This window comes from Rhincodon typus, chromosome 19 (assembly GCF_021869965.1).
Source record: "Rhincodon typus isolate 14 chromosome 19, sRhiTyp1.1, whole genome shotgun sequence".
Lineage (NCBI taxonomy): Eukaryota > Metazoa > Chordata > Chondrichthyes > Orectolobiformes > Rhincodontidae > Rhincodon > Rhincodon typus.
Genome location: NC_063350.1, coordinates 37,445,235 through 37,462,072, shown reverse-complemented (window position 1 = coordinate 37,462,072; position 16,838 = coordinate 37,445,235). Strand labels below are relative to the sequence as shown.

Here is a 16,838-nt window from a genome sequence, read left to right as displayed (position 1 = left end):
GCAAGTGCTGGAAGTCATCACAAGACAAATTTGATCTGGACAAGACACAAGAATGATGCAAGATGACAGAGAGAGGCCTCCAAGATTTTCTAGTGTGAGCGTGTATGTGGACCAGGAATCTATTTTGCCTCCAAAATGCCATTGTATCACAAAAGAAAAACAGGTACTTGGAGACAGAGTTCATGGTCAATAAGTCTGCTCAAGTCATATTTATGAGGTATAAAATCAGAAGTTGCTGAAAAACTTCAATAGATCTGTCAGCAAAAGTGCAGGGAGAAAGAAAGTTTTGAGTTGAACGACTCTTCTTTAGAACTGTCCTGAAGAAGAAACCTTCACCTTGAAACATTGGACCAGATATTCAGATGGCCAAGCTTGTCCTCACTTTGAACAACTTCTCCTTTAACTCCTCTCACTGTCTTTAGATCTAAAGGTGTTGCTATGGGTACAGGTATGGGCCCCCATTATGCCTTGTTTCAATCCTACTTGGGTCCCTCCCATAACTTTATCTCTGGTACGTCGAAAAATCATTGGAGTTGCCTCCCTCTTTCCTCTGAAATTAGGAAAATGTATTAATTTAGCTTTCAATTCCTATCCTTCCCTCACCTTCATTTTAACCGTCTCTGACTTCTCCCTTTCCTCAATATCTTTGTTTCCATTTCTGCGGATGGGCTGGCCATCAATATTCACTACAAACCCATCAAATTCCCACAGGTGCCTGGACTATACATCCTCACACCTTGCCTCCTGTAAGAACACCATTCCATTCTCCCAGTTTCTCTGTCTCTATCACATATGTTCTGATGATACCACCTTCCTCAGGGGAACCTCAGACAAGTCCACCTTTTTCCTCAACCAAGGAGTCTCCTCTACCATGATTGACAAGCCCTTAGCCATGTATGATCCATTTTCACACTTTACCCTCACCCCTTCTCTTACCTCCCACAAAATGATAGGGTCCCCCTTGTCCTAAAGTTCCATTCTACCAGCTTCTGCATTTAAAGGATCATAAATTGCCATTTCCACCAACTCCAGTGGTATTCTACGACAGATACTTATTCCACTCCTGGTCAGCATTCCACAGGGACTGTTCCCTCCAGGATAGCCTGGTCCACTCCACCTCCACTCCCAACACCTCCCCACACCCCCACATCACCTTCCCAGTTAATCACTGCAGGTGCAACACTTTCCTGTTTACCTCTTCTATCCTCATTATCAAAGGCCCAGACACACATTCCAGGTGAAGCAGCTATTCACATGCACTTTAGTCAATCTAGTCTACTGTATTCACTGCTCACAATGTGAATGGGCTCCTCTATATTGGGGAGACGAAATGCAGACTGGGCGACAGCTTGGTGGAACACCTACATTCATTTGTGAAAATGACTCCAAGCTTACAGTTGCCTGCCACTTTAATACACCGCTATGTTCCCAAGCTAACATTTCTGTCTCAAGCCTGCTGCAGTACTCCAGTGAAGCTCAATGCAAGGTGGAGGAATAACACCTCATTGACACTTATGCACCTTACAGCCTTCAGGACTCAACATCAAGTTCAATAATGTCGGAGCATATACACCCTGTTCCTTGTTTATTGCCTAACCCCACAACCCCAGGTCCGCTCACGAAAAGAGTTGCTTTCAGCACAGCACATCCAATTCATTCTGAGCTACTCATAGTCCCCATTATTACCTATCCAACTTCTCTTCCCTGACCAACTATCAATAATCCCTTTGACTGCCTACCCTTTTTTCTCTTTGTCTCTCTGGGCTCCTTCTCTACTTATCCACTCACTCACCCCACTGTCATCAACGTAAATACCACTATGTTCTAGTTGCATCTAGTTCTGAAGAAGGACCACAGGACTCAAAACATAACTGTTTTCTCTCCACAGATGCTGCCAGACCTGCTGAGTTTCTCCAGCACTTTCTGGTTTCATTTGTTTCAGATGTCTAGCATCCGCAGTTCTTTGTTTTACAAACTTTTTACTATATAAAGTATTTGGATTATTAATTAATAATATTATATACATTTGTGAATGATGCAAAACACTTCTTTCTTCTAAAATACACAGACTTAATAATTCAAAGTTTATTACTTAACATATACATAAATGAAAGAACTATTTAACCATATTGAGGTGTGGATCATGCATGTGCCTTGATTGGATTGTTTAAACTCAGTTGCTTTTCTACAACATATATAGTAATTATTTAAAACGTTTCAGCTGCAACTTGCGACATTGTTGAATATTTACCCCAACAAATAACCTGAAACCTGTATGTTTTTGTGCTTAGATGAGCATTTAGCAGCACAGATTATTTACAAATAGGATTTTCCTGTTTATAAAAAAGGAAGAAATGGAAATTACACTGGACTGTTAATGCATTCATATTGTTGAGATAAATAGTTCAAAACCTCAGAATGTTTGAGACCTGATGTGCTGCATTTCTGATCACAACCAGCTCAACAGGATATTTCTACTAAAGGTGAAACTATAGGTCAATCAACAAAGGGAACATTTGTTGCAATAATATTTTTGAATGCAATTCCATTAGAGTAAACATAAATATTATTGCTGGAGTAGAGGTGCCAAAGGGGAGCAAATTAGGCTTACATTTAGTGTATCTGTGATTCAACATTCTATATCTAAAATGGATCATATGTATTAAAGCACCATGCTGCCTTTGGATATTTTTAATAGTACTTACTCCCATGTGATTTCCAGCTGAAGTTTAATTGTGCCTAAGTCCGTAATATCCACAATCATTATCTGAGGCTGTGCAGAGAAGAAATCCGCACTTTCGCAAGTTACTGCTCCAACCAAAACAGACATCAAACCCTTCATCTCAGCTACCTACGGAGAGAAAAGTCTGTTTCAGCAACCTCTTCCACACCTCTATTAGTGAATCAGAATGTAAGTTTACAAAACTGAAAGTTTTTTTCTAAATTACAAAGAACATATTGATAAAAGATGTTAACCCTCTTTACTTGTACAAGTATCACAGGTTTTAAATGCATTCAATAGCATGCTTCCACTTTAGTGCAATTTGCAAATGAGGGCTCTTCCCCAATAAAGCTGCTGCCATTTACATTTTAGCATGGAGCATGACCTGTCTACTTTTAAAAACAGGCTACTCTTTGCTACCTCTCAGGCTCTCCCACTCTTCTTCCCTCCCTAAGCCCCCTGTTCAACTTCTCTTCCAAACCTCCAACTTGTTTCCATTTCCAAACCACCTCCAAGCTGCCTCTCCCAACTTTCCACTAGCTTCCTCACAATATTCTCCTACTCACTAACAGCGAAATTCAATATTGTCAGAAACAAGGTGTGGGTAGGTCAGCAGTATATGCTTAATGTGCTCCTGAAGCTTAAAATACAGGACAGAAATTGTGTGTTACCTGCTAGTTAAATATAACCCGCACTCAGCAGTAAACACACGTTTAAATACCATAGAAAATGGAAGTAGGACTACACCATTCAGCCCTTCAAGCCTCCTCTGCCATTCAATATTATCAAAACTGATCATCCAACTCAGTAACCTGGACCCACTTTCTCCCTACACCCTTTGATCCCTTTAGCCTTAAGAACTATACTAAACTCAGCAAGTGCAAAATTGTGATCAACTGGCATGAGTTCCAATTGACCTGCACTACTTAAAGCCTTCATGCACTTCTTAAAAGGTTGCATTGCAGTTGAAGCAAGTGCTGGAAGTCATCACAAGACAAATTTGATCTGGACAAGACATGAGAGTGATGCAAGGTGAAAGAGAGAGGCCTCCCAGATTTTCTGGTGTGAAAGTGGATGCCTCTGTACAGGAAGTCGAAGGAGGAGAGATGGAAGCTACCTATCCTGGCCAAGAAATTCTCCAGAAAATTTTTGAGAAAGCAATGGGATCAGAAATGAATAGTAGTCAATGTCAGCAGTTTAGCCCCAAGGACTTGATGTGCCAAGGGCAAGGCTATAATCCATCCCAAAACCACATTCTCATGCTACCTGCTTCTCACTGACATTAGCAATGTATTCAGCTGTCTAGGAATGCAGAACTTCGGTAGCTTCCCTCCTGCATGCTCCTCTCCCAACTTTCCACTAGCTTCCTCGCCCGACTCTCCCGCTCACTGACCACTCAGTTCCCAGCCAGTCCACTTGCTGATCCTTCTCCGCACTGATCCACCCACTCGCTGTCACAGCAACTCACTGACCCTCCTGTTCACCATCCCACATGCCCACTGACCCTCTTGCTCCCTGACCTACCCACTTGCTGACCTCCCTGATCAATGACCAACCCACTCGCCAACCCTCCCACTTGGGCTCTGATCTTGCATCTCCTCACACACTGGTCTCACTCACTGCATTGGGTCAGGAAAGGAAAACAGCAAGCAGCAGTGAAAAGCCGAGACAGAGGATCAAGGAGTGGGAAGGAAACAGCGAGCAGTATGGGCGTGTTGCCTAACTTTGCAATTCTTAGTTCAGATCTGCGGGTGTTTCTTTTTAGCATTAATTAAAGATGCATGTGAGAATCAAGTATAATTCGCAATTTTCAGCAAAATGCAACAGCAGTAATGGATAATACGGAATACAGCAACAACAGTAACTGATGACATAGTTCATGTGTTTTGCTCCAGAATTCATTCACGTGATATCTTAACTGTCGCATAGAGTGCACGTAGTTGGTTTAATATAAATTATTCATGAGACTGCCCTTTATTTCTTATCTGGTTTATCGCTCATTTTAATTCAAAACTTGACTAAATTTGGGAAATTGCCAATTTGAAAATGTTTGATTATCTTGTACATATAACGAATTGGAAATCCTAGTGTGAGATTCAAAGCAGTGATACAGCAAACCCTGACACTAAAGCTGACGTTTATGAATAGCCAAATTTCACCAGTATCTAGACACTTACATTCATTATTGTAGTTATAAGTATTAAAGATGAACCAACATCATGTAAAATCGGCAGACATTAAGGTGAGCATCACGATTACTTGCCACTCAATAGAAATATTTGCACAAATGAGTTGTTTAATAATAGTCGCAAATGTCTATCCAAGTGCAAAATTGTGGTCAGTAAATCCTTCACCAACATCATTACTCATTAGACATTGCTATTACTTAAGTCTATTTTCACAGTCAATAATTTCAAAATTCACACTGTCTCAGTAACTCAGAACGTGGTTAATGTTACAATACCGTATTAATAAAGTGCATAATCATGCAACTTCCTGTATGTGGAGAAGTTTATTTTGTGATATCAATCCTGTTGCATTTTAATGCACAATATTTGTGTGATATTGTAGTAATTCAATAATTAAAATGGAACTATTCATTCCTTGAAAAATAATTTAGTCTGATATTGCATCAAAACAGTTGACATTTGGAAGGAATTCTGGAAAATTAGACACTGGACTAATTGCCAGAATGTTAATTGTTTTCTAAGGATAAGTAAACTTTTCCATAAACTTTTGTACAGTTTCTAAGAAAAAAAAACAAATTATTAAAGTTGACTTACATTTCGTTGAAAAGGATACACAATTGATTTGGGTAATCTCAACCTAGATTCTAATGAACTTGGATCCAACCATGAGTAAAATTTTAACTGTCCTTCCAAATTCTCCTTTTTCCATCAAAGGTACTTTTCATTAAACTCAGGATTTCTCCAGTATGTGACCATTTACTCAAGTCACTGAAAATTGGTGCCCAGATAATTATAGGAATGAGTGATCAGAGAAATGCCAACATTCTTACATGTGCAGCATGGAATACACATCTGGCAGGGTTTGAGGCAATGTATTGATGCAAACAGAGGGAGTTTTATCTGTACTATGCTATGTCTAATCAACAAATACATAATGCTCACGCTTAATACGTTTGCAAATTAATCCTTTAAATTTACAAATAAGCACCTTTATTTCAATGTCTTCATTAATATGAGGTAGGAAGACCATTTCTTCTTCATCCCATGTTTGTCTGTCATCAGCATCAATTTTTCCTTTTAGCTTCCATCTCTGTCGACCATATTTAATCAATACCTGTGTAAAAACCAGGAGAGTTCTATTTTCAGGGCATGACTTTACAATGAGGCACAGAGTTTTTCACTTCAAAAGTCAATGAGAAGTTTGATTATAACTCTACTCACTGCATGGTTTTGAGCAGGTATGCCAGTATGTTGTTTATGTGAAATAAATCAGATCTGGAATTTGGTTCCCCAATAGTTTAGCAAGTTTATCCAGGATGTATGTTAGCTACCCAGATTATGAAAATCTAGGATAACACGGTGTAGAGCTGGATGAACACAGCAGGCCAAGCAGCATCAGAGGAGCAGGAAGGCTGACGTTTCGGGCCTAGACCCCTCTTCAGAAATGAGGGAGGGGAAGGGGATTCTGAAATAAATAGGGAGAGAGGGGGAGGCGGATTGAAGATGGATAGAGGAGAAGATAGGTGGAGAGGAGACAGACAGGTCAAAGAGGTGGGGATGGACGAAAGAGTTGCAGTGGGAGAGAGATCCACTGAGGTTTTTCCAGAGGGAGGAGGGTAACTTCTTCAGGGTAGCCTTCCTGCTCCTCTGATGCTGCTGAGCCGGCTGTGTTCATCTAGCTCTACACTGTGTTATCTCAGATTCTCCAGCATCTGCAGTTCCTACTATCTATGAAAATCTAGGTTTGATTTTCCAATCTACATTATAAAGCTGATGACAGCCAGAGAACTAATAAAGAGGTGTCAGAGTGGCAAGAGTACACTTGGTCTAAAAGCAGAAAATAATTCATGCCTGGCCATGATCAAATGGAGGAGAAATTGGATAACACCCAAAAACAGGTACAAAGATTAAAATGCATGATTAATTCACATTCAACCATTTAATGCAGGCTGCACACAAACGGTGTCATCTATTGATTAACATGATCACAGCAACGGACCCTATGCTAACCATTGTGTTAGGTGGCTACACACTTGAGAAAGGGATTCAAAATCATGAGAGCAAAACGACTTTGTGCTGGCCTGCACTCCCTAAAGAATGCAGGCAACATTTAAAGGGATTTTGGCTTGGAAGAGGTGCTGGAATTCATTGTAGAAGTGACTTTAACCTGCATGGGAAAGACACAGGAGTGGCACAATGTTAAGAGAGGAAGCTTTGGGTTTTTTCTGATGGAGTCTGGGTGCAGGAGTGGAGAGAATGGTGGAGGTCCTATATCCTTTTGGTTCCAGGCGGTCCTCCAGATAAACTCCAAGATGGAAGCAGAATAGCCATAAACACCAACGCCTAGATCCAGCCTCAGGAATCTGGATGTAGCACTGAAGACAATCAATGACCCCATACACAGGCGATTATGGTCAGTGAATTCATCTTCCAATGCCACATTTAAATAACTGCATCATCAGCCTCTCACACTGCTCAGTGCACCAGAACTCCATCATTAATCTACCGACAATCGCCAATTACAAGTCATGTCTCAAGTTCATAGATTCACCTCAATCTCAGACACTTAGCACTTCTCCAAACTTTACACCACACCTTGCGCACACTGCCAACAATGATAACTACATCACCCAAATACATTTCACTCCATTCTCTGACACATTTCCCTCTGTATTGCAGGACAAAGTGACATACAACCAAAGACAGTAACATAAACAGCAAGGTGCAGACAATGCTGTATGTCCTCAAACTTATGCAGCAGACATTACAATCATTGGCACTGTGATGACTGATGCTGTAGCCAGTGATGGGGCTGAAAAGATCAAGGATGATGGAATGTTCTTACCTAATTCTCCTTTTCACATCCCACTTCCCCAACATCCCCTAATCTCTTCTGATTTACAAGTCCAGTTGGCTTTCACCTCTCCCTCTCAACCCAACCTACCCTTATATCTTCTTCATTTCACATGCCCATGATGTGTCACCTAGCCAAACAGTTGTGGAAAAGAAAGAATGGGAAAAGCAGGAAAGCAGGGATAAGTAGAAACACTTTCACTCATTTTCATACTTGCAGCCTCAAGCTCAGATATAGATACCATGCAAATTTCAGAGGATAGCTTTGAGCCTTTGCTTCTAACCCTCCACATAACTTTGTATCTTTCTCGTTTTTACTATCAACATACTGCTAGACAGTAAAAACACAACAGACTGATGATGGTGAAAGCCTGTCACTTGATCTCATTCTCACAGCCACCCGCTCAAATACTGTTACTGTGTATACTTTAGCGGCAAGAGCTGCATGTAATGAGTCTCCAGGCACAAGTGGCCTGTAACCAAAGTGGGAGATAAGAGATTCAGAGGTAATATGTTCCCTGTTTTTTTTACTATTATGTTAGCTCTTATAAAATGCACACTGAAACTAGGTTCTTAGTGGGAACAAGTATCAGAAGATTTATTCACGTAGTAACTAAAAGCATTGCAACTCTATCACAAACATTGGTATGGTCTGGACACAAATTGATTGACTAACTTTCCTTATGGACTATGAAGTACAGCAGTAGCAGCAATAGTAGTTTTAACTGTCGATTATCAATATGGAGTTGATACATTTACACAAGAATAACACATGGCATGTTTTCACACTGATATCATCATTAAACTCCTACAAACGTATGATCACAGCCTGATAATAGATACATGCAATATCAAAACAATAGGTGTCAACTCCACAGATTGAAAGGCCATACATGAGTGTTTGCTGCAGAGGACTTAGATGAAAACTACAATAGGGTGACATGCTGGAAAAGGTTATTGGGCATGCATGTTAAAGTGATTGCTGCATTAGCAAGTGTGCATGAAAGCAACTGCCTCTATCAAGAGGATGAAGGAGGTTGATCTCTTTGGATAAGACTTTATGCATAGCTTGCAACCCATCATTTCCAGCATGGAAGCAGTGACTGATATCCTGACAACACTTCTGGAACCAACCATGATACAGAGCTTGGGAGAGATAGTAGGAACTGCCGATGCTGGAGAATCTGAGATAACAAGATGTAGAAAATTTTCTGAAGAAGGGTCTAGACCCAAAATGTCAGCTTTTGCTGCCTGGCCTGCTGTGTTCATCCAGCACTACACCTTGTTATCTATGATACAGTGCCTAATGGTCAATATTTCAGCTTTCTGCAAAATGCGCATTTTGTTGAAGCTTTTCACTTTCACTCAGGCTAATTCAATAGAATACTAATCCAAGAGGTATTTTTACAAATTGTCCCAGGGATGAAAGCAAAAAGGCTTTGACAAAATGTTTCTTTTTTCAAGCAGTATCAAAATGTTTATCTTAGCTCCCATTACAGCATAAGCACAAGTCATCCAATGACTAAGTGTTACAATGGAAGCTCAAACCAATCTCAGATATTGCCATATCAGTGCAATTTGTTGCCTTGAAGGCTGAGTACCAGCGCTCAAAGGGGCTTGTCAGGCCTCACAACATGCCAGGAAATCTCCCTATACTGGGACTACTGAGGTGCCACTCTATGAAGGAGTTTTATTGGCATGAAGATGCACTAAACTGCTGTCTACTCTCAGGATGACAATATTACTCTGCCCAACATTGCCTCTCCATCTCTGTCCTTGCAGTTGCCTGTTCGTCAACCAGCCCAGACGACTGCTACCATGGCTGATATCATGTAGTCTGAAGCTGGATACTCGAAGGCCAGGACTATTTGAAGTCATCCTGAAAGAACACATGCAGTGTCCTCCAATGAAAGTCAGCAACCTTCCACTAACAATGTTGCATTGCATAGGAACACCAGGCACGTGGAACGCATGGATTAGTTGACTGTTGTATAGAATACTGGATGGCTTTTGTTTGAAGTTGGTGTGGAATGCTTGTTTTGCAGTATACTTTGTTTCAGCATTGTGACTAGTAACAGAGTGCAGATCTGATGTGAGGCTTTGGAAAATTGGGGTTTTGTTCACTGGAATCCAAGTCATTAAACCAGTCATGGACAGCCAGCAGGAAAGGGGATATATTGCTTACCTTCTCCCTTCTTCCTCCTCCTTTTTGATTGATCAGTGTATAACCAGGGGGAGATAGCAGAACAATAATGTCACTGGACTAGTAATTCAGAGGCCAAGTTAAAACTCTGGGTTCAAAACCAAGCATGACAACTAGTGGGATTTGCATTCAATTGATTAAATCTGGAATTCCAAGCTGGTCTCAATAGACATGTTATCATAAAAATAAGTCTGGTTCACTCATGTCCTTAGAGAAGAAAGTTTTCCACTCTTACTTGGTTTGGTCTACATGTGACTTCAGACCCACAGCAATGTGGCTGACTCTTAACTGGCCTCTGAAATGTTCTAGCAAGTCACTCAATTCAAGTGGAATTAGGGATGGTGAATAAAATACAAACCTTGCCAATAACGTTTAAATTCCATGAAAGAATGAAGAAGAAAACAATTGTTAACAGAGCTGTGTGATGAAGTTACCTAGATGTACCAGACTGTGATGGATCATGAGATATGTTCTGGTGAATATTATTTTAGTTCATTCATGAGACGGTGTTGTCACTGGCTAGGCCAGCATTTATTGCTCATCTCTAATTGACCAGAGGGCAGTTAAGAATAAACCATGTTGCAGTGTCTGGAGTCACATGTAGGCCAAGCCAGGTAAGGATGGCAGTTTCCTTCCTTAAAGGAAATTAATGAATCAGATGGGTTTTTCCTGACAATTGACAATAGTTTTATGGTCATCATTAAATTCTTGATTCAAGTTTTTTTGTTATTGAATTCAGATTCTACCATTCCCATGGTAGGCTTCAAACCTGGGACCCTGGGACATTACCTGGCCTAACAGTCCAATGATAATACCTCTAGGCTGTTGCCTTCCTCGTAATGCAGGGCTTCTCTAGGATGGTCTAAGCAACATTGCCCAGATACTCTGCAGTTTCATAGTACAGTGTGGTGGCATAGCTCCCAGCTACTGCCCATATGCTGTTGAATTTTGCACAAGAATAATGGGTCAGGTGGTCTGTGGATAGCTTTTCTGGCCTATTAGTGAAACTCTGACTTTGAGAGAGAGTACAGCAGACTGACACAAAATAAAAGCACTGTTGCTAACTGATCGGGCGTTTTAGCTAGACGATGTACTTTGCACGGTCACACATTAGGTGTGTACTCTACATTTTGACGCAACATCCACAAAGCTGTTTGTGGGCAACGAACACCTTTCACTATAGGAAACCTGTGAAACTGGCCTGGGAAAGCTTTGTGAACTCTGTATCTATGTCTCTCTGGACACAGATAATGTAAAATATGATCTCCCATCCTATCATATCAATGTCGATGATCAACTTCACACAGCAATAGAATGTGAACATCGAGAAGAATTTTGAGATATCATCTGTTTCAATCTAGAAAGATCTTGACATGGAGAAATTCATAGCCAGGATCATCATCACAAAAACTTGCTTCAAGTACAGCGTTAACTCTTGAGTATATACAGGGGAAGCTAATGTCGATGATATCATGATCACAACATGATGGAGAAACTCTAAGGAATGAAGCAACAGCATAGGTCACATACTTAAATAGAATGTACACAGTTTATGTAAATAAAAAGTGTTACATGGAAAAATCCTCAAAATCTAGTCATACTTCTTGCACCCAAATTATCCCCACACAGAGCTTGCAAAGCTGGCCTAACCTGTTCTGAGGTTGATAGACCTCAGGTGGCACTTCTTTCCTAGTACCTGGAAATCTCACTGTTATTTGCTGAGATGGAGGGAAATGAATTCCTTCCTGATGACCTTGGGTATATATTGGCCTCCTGCTGGGGGCCTGATACCTCACTCCTTCTCCTCACTTTTTGAGAAGACTGCCTCCCTCCTATTGTCTTTGCTCAGTTTCTGTTCCATGTTGCAGGCTATTGGGATCCCATGACTGTACAGAATCCTTGAAGTGAAAAGCAAGGTCTTTACCATGTGTAACTCCTCTCTGCAAATTTTGCCAACTTTGAGTAGCATAGTTCATGATTCTTTAAATACAGCTGGTTGCCATTGGTTTTGGGTGAGTTGTGGGTGAAGGTGACGGGGGGGCATGGGGTGGTGGGTAATAGAAGGGGGGGACATGGGGTGGTGGGTAATAGAAGGGGAAGATGCTTCCTGCTGCTGAACACAAGCTCAAATGTATTTAAAGAGTGGGCATTAGTTTGACAATTGAGTTCACAAGTGTCATTGCAGTGCAAAATCAGCATTTTGCACTGATTGACATCACAACTTATTCATTTTGACCCCATTAACACCTTCATCAAAGTGTTATCTCATGCAACCACCTCTTGAAATGTGTGCACTTCATGCAAATACCATAAACAACACAGTGTGAAAATTACGGACATTACAGAGTCAAATCCTTGTGATCAATAATTCTTCATGTACATGTCCACTCGCACAGTGCTTAGCTCTGCTGCCTCACAGTGCCAGGGACCCAGGTTTGATTCCAACCTTGGGTGACTATCTGTGCGGAGTTTGAACATTCTCCCCCTGTCTGCATGGGTTTCCACTGAGTGCTCCGGTTCCCTCCCACAATACAAAGATGTACAGGGTAGGTGGATTGGCCATGCTAAATTGCCCTATAGAGTTCAGGGATGTGCAGGCTAGGTGAGTTAAATATGGTAAATGTGGAGTTATGGGGATAGGAAGGGATGATCTTCAGAGGGTGGTTCAATACTCGATGAACCAAATGTCCTCTATCTGTACTGTTATAATTCTATGTATCAGATAATGAGGCATATAGATAATAATCAGTTGGGTGAGGAGCAGCCTGGTGCCTAGTACCTGAGGAATTATATTGAAATAAGGAGTGCCTCAAGGAAGAGATTAGGGACTAAAATTCTATTACACAAGCTTGAATAAGAACTGAACTATAAAGTGGCCTGGAAAAAAGCACACAGAATAAACAAGAGCTTTTTAACACCCTTCATTTTGCACAAGGTAAGTCTTGTATTAAGGTTCTTTAATCAAAAAAGTAATCAATTCAATCTGAAATCATATGTGGGTTCAGCATGTATTTGCTTAACTGCTTTGGTATGAATGCAAAATTCCTCCACCTCCACATATTTATTAACTCAAGGAGATGAAGTCCACTACGCTCATTGTTCTAACACATTTGAACACTCCCTGCTAACTGGCCCACATTTGATGATGTCAGATTACTCTTGGCAAGCCTCTAGTACTGTTGGCATACACAGCACACGCATCTTGGGGTAAATAACTGAGCAACAATGTAACAAGCAGAATTCAAAAAAAAAAGTTTATATCTCTGTTTTGCAAAATAAACGTCTGTGCTTTATCAAGTCATCATCTTGTAATCTTGTTCTGGTAGCTTCTTCATTCCACATTCTTCATTGACAAGGTCAATTTCTTATTCATCACATGCTCAACACATGATGTTGCCAACATCAGCTGAACACATGATTTGTTGTCTCCAGTGTGGCTGAATATTTCCCTTTAGCTGCAGTACTGTGTTCCACTGTGACCTAGTAACAGTCTCAAAATCTTGGATCTAACTGCTTGATATGTCATTATTTTCTTCTTTAAGATTGTTTGATAGATCTAAAGGTTCTTTGAAGAGTAAGGGCTGGTGGGAGAGAACAACCAGCCTCTTTGTCCTTCAGGTCTCAGAAAAAAAACAACAAAACTGACACTAAAACTTTTTTGAACCCCAACTGAAATGATAGAACGTTTTAAGGATTGCATTTTGAAATGTCTGTTCATGAAACATTGAGTAGCTCCATTTACTCAAGACTTCTTCACCCAGTGTTTTACATCATCTTATGGAGGAGTCTTAAGTTCCAGTGCCTTTAATAGTGTTTAATCTATTAATAGTTGTAATCTAACCCTGATATGTCTGTAAGCTTTGGTAACACACTCCCAGATAACCTTTCTATTTAGCACTATTTGTGCCTGAAATTATCAGATACGTCTCAATGTATTGTTTTCTCGTTCTTGCAAAGTATTGGGTCATTCCAGCATCAAGTCTCATTTATAAATCAAATTTATTTTACAAATAATTGGTGATATAAATATGTACTAATGACTTCTACTTCTCATTTGAGCTCTAAAGAATTCAAACATCTAAAGTTTCTTAAATGCCCGTGAAAGACAGTTAACAAGGCCACCTGTATCCTGTTGACTATATTTGAAAATAATAGTGCAAATTGCAAAGTTCATATTTGATTAATATAACTTGGATCCTTCTTTAAACTTTAGAGACAACCAGATAAAATTTCCAATATTAGCACTGAGTAAAAATAACACAAAGAGCCAGTGGAAGCTGGAATTATGAATGAATGGTCAGCAAGCCAAAACTAAATAAAAAACAAAATTTCATCACACAATAAAAACAGAAAACGCTGGAGAAATGTAGTATACCTGGCAGTGTCTGAGAGAGAAGAATAGAATTGATGGGAAGAATCTTATCGGGGCCTGAGTGACATGGGCTATGGTGAGAATTTTGGCAGAATTACACAAACCGTCCAGTGAGGGCTACCTTCGTGTCAGAAGCAAATCAATGCAATCTTTATGCACCTGCCGAGTGGTGAGGTGAATTTCACACTAGGCAGCAGACAGTTGATATTTAAGGGGTTTAAAGCTTGTTTAAGGCCTTACTAATGGGACAACTCGCCTTATTACTATTCAGCTTCCTACCTGACTTTGAAGAGCGAGCAAGATCTGACAATTTCAGCTCACTATTCGTTTCAAAGGATTTCTTTGTTGGAAACTGAACACCAACAATTTAGGACAAGCTCCATAAGTACCAGCCATATGTATTCCACATCTACAAACTTTGGCATCCAAAATCTGACAGCCTCAAAGAACCTTCATGGTACATGTCCGATTTACTTATTGTAACCCTTTGTACTTCAATGCTGCACCTCAGGCAACTATCATTGCAATAATGCTGCAAGGACAATGTGCTCATGGACGTGCACCCAGCTAATGCACTGGACCAGGCTGCATCTCCAGGTTGTTCACTTGCTCCCATAGTGCTTACTCAATTTGAGGCTACCTGGATGCTCACAGCATTTCTACTGTGCACTGCCTTGCCTTGACCTTTTATACTTTGCCCCTCACCCAAAAACACAGGCTCACAGTACTGCCATGCTGCCTTGCCATTGAGCATGAACACAAAGCCAGGAAGCTTGACATGGTTGCCAGCAGGTCTCAGTAAGATCAGGGGAGGTAGCCTTTGCTCAGGGATTTCCAAAAGAGTAAGTCTAGGGCAGGGTCTGACCATATGCTGCTATAGTATGGCAAGGATGGAAACTTGATTGCAGGAACTTAACCATGAAGTTCCAGGAAAGATGGGTCTGAAGTAAAGAGGAACAACACATTCGAAGACCTAGAGAGGAAAGGGGAGCTTGGTATGGGATAAAGGATATAAATGACAAATATTGGTCATAATAATTATGATGAAACATAGAGGTCACAGACATGGCATAATCCAGACTGTTCATCAAGTAGGAAATACCTGCTGGGATTGGCTGTCAATGCAGGAGTCATGGGCTTCCTTATCTTGAATCTCATTGCTTTTGCATCTGAAGTCTCGAACTGCTCACTTTCCCTGCTTCCTCCATCATATTCTCTCCATTAAATGAGGCATGTGGCTCCCCTAATTTCTTAGTCCACAAGACCTCCTCCCTACGCTGCACAATGTTCTACAACACACAGCAGACAATGATTATCGAAGAGATGGTCTGAGCCACATATCATAAAGCACTGCCAGAATAGTCCAGACGGTGGAACCTCATTTTAACAAGTCAATCATCTGCTCAATATCACACATGTTGACTGCATGATATCAATGAACTCACTCAATTACAGTTCAAATGTCCTCATTTGGGTCATCAGCCAAATATTCAGTGAATATTGTGGCAACTGTGAGTGGTGCTGTATACAGATAGTGTGTATTTGCTGAGAACTGAACATATAAATGAAGCACAAACCTTCAGTGCTTACACATCATGTAAATGTTGCTGAGTGGCATCTCTTCCTGTTAATAAAGGTTGAAAACTTGTCTCAGGGAACCAGCAGGGGAGATGGTCGTGCATAGTGATAATGATAATATCACTGAACTAATAATCTAGATGTCCAGCCAAATGATCAGGAGACATGGTTTCAACTCCCACCACAATAGCTGGTGGAACTTCAATTCAGGTAATAAAATCTGGAATACAATCTCAGTAATGGTGATCATGATAACTGTTATTGAGTATTGTGAAAGCACATCTGATTTACTAATGTCCTTAACCAGTCTAGCCTATGTGTGACTGCAATATAGTTAACTCTGAAGTCCCCTCTGAAATGGCTTAACAGCAAGGCACTCATTCCAACAATAATTAGTGATGGGGAACAAATGATGGCCTAAACAGGGAAACCGAGATCTCCTTCAAAAGAATTGAGAAAAACATGGAAGAAATCACAGGATTTATGAGAAGACTCTGACAGCCCTAAAACTCTCAAACTTCTCTGCCTGCCTATCTTGGTCAGTACTGTAACACACAAATTCTTTTGCCAGAGTATTTGTTAATTCCTTGATGCAGCAATGAGCAGCTGCCTGGAAGAACTCACATATGTCCCTGGTGGATCTTTGGAAGGAACCAATTGTATGGAAGTTTAAGATTGTGATAACTTTCAGAGTCACAGGTATTTGTTTGTCTCCAAATCCCATGGACTACAGATAACCCGGAATTATAGCACACAGTGACTGTATCCCAAGATGGCTATAACCTTTGCTGACATTGATACTTGGACATTTGTCAAAATTGTACACTCTGGCACACTACACAGATCTTCCCTGGTTCTGTCCCTCTCGACATTCCTTGGCATGTTGTTCTGTTGAAGGCTGAGCCCTTTGCTGTTACCAGT

The 16,838-nt window shown here is 40.6% G+C and overlaps 1 protein-coding gene across 1 annotated transcript in view; it reads right to left on the bottom strand.

The window, feature by feature from the left end:
- Positions 1-16,838, bottom strand: part of LOC109912681 (RIPOR family member 3-like) — a 120,668-nt gene that overhangs the window by 69,858 nt on the left and 33,972 nt on the right. The window contains exons 10-11 of the mRNA XM_048608318.1: positions 5,900-6,025; positions 2,706-2,851 (exon numbers count right to left, since the gene is read on the bottom strand). Of these exons, the coding sequence (XP_048464275.1) occupies positions 2,706-2,851; positions 5,900-6,025 (272 nt within the window). The remainder of the gene's footprint in view (positions 1-2,705; positions 2,852-5,899; positions 6,026-16,838) is intronic.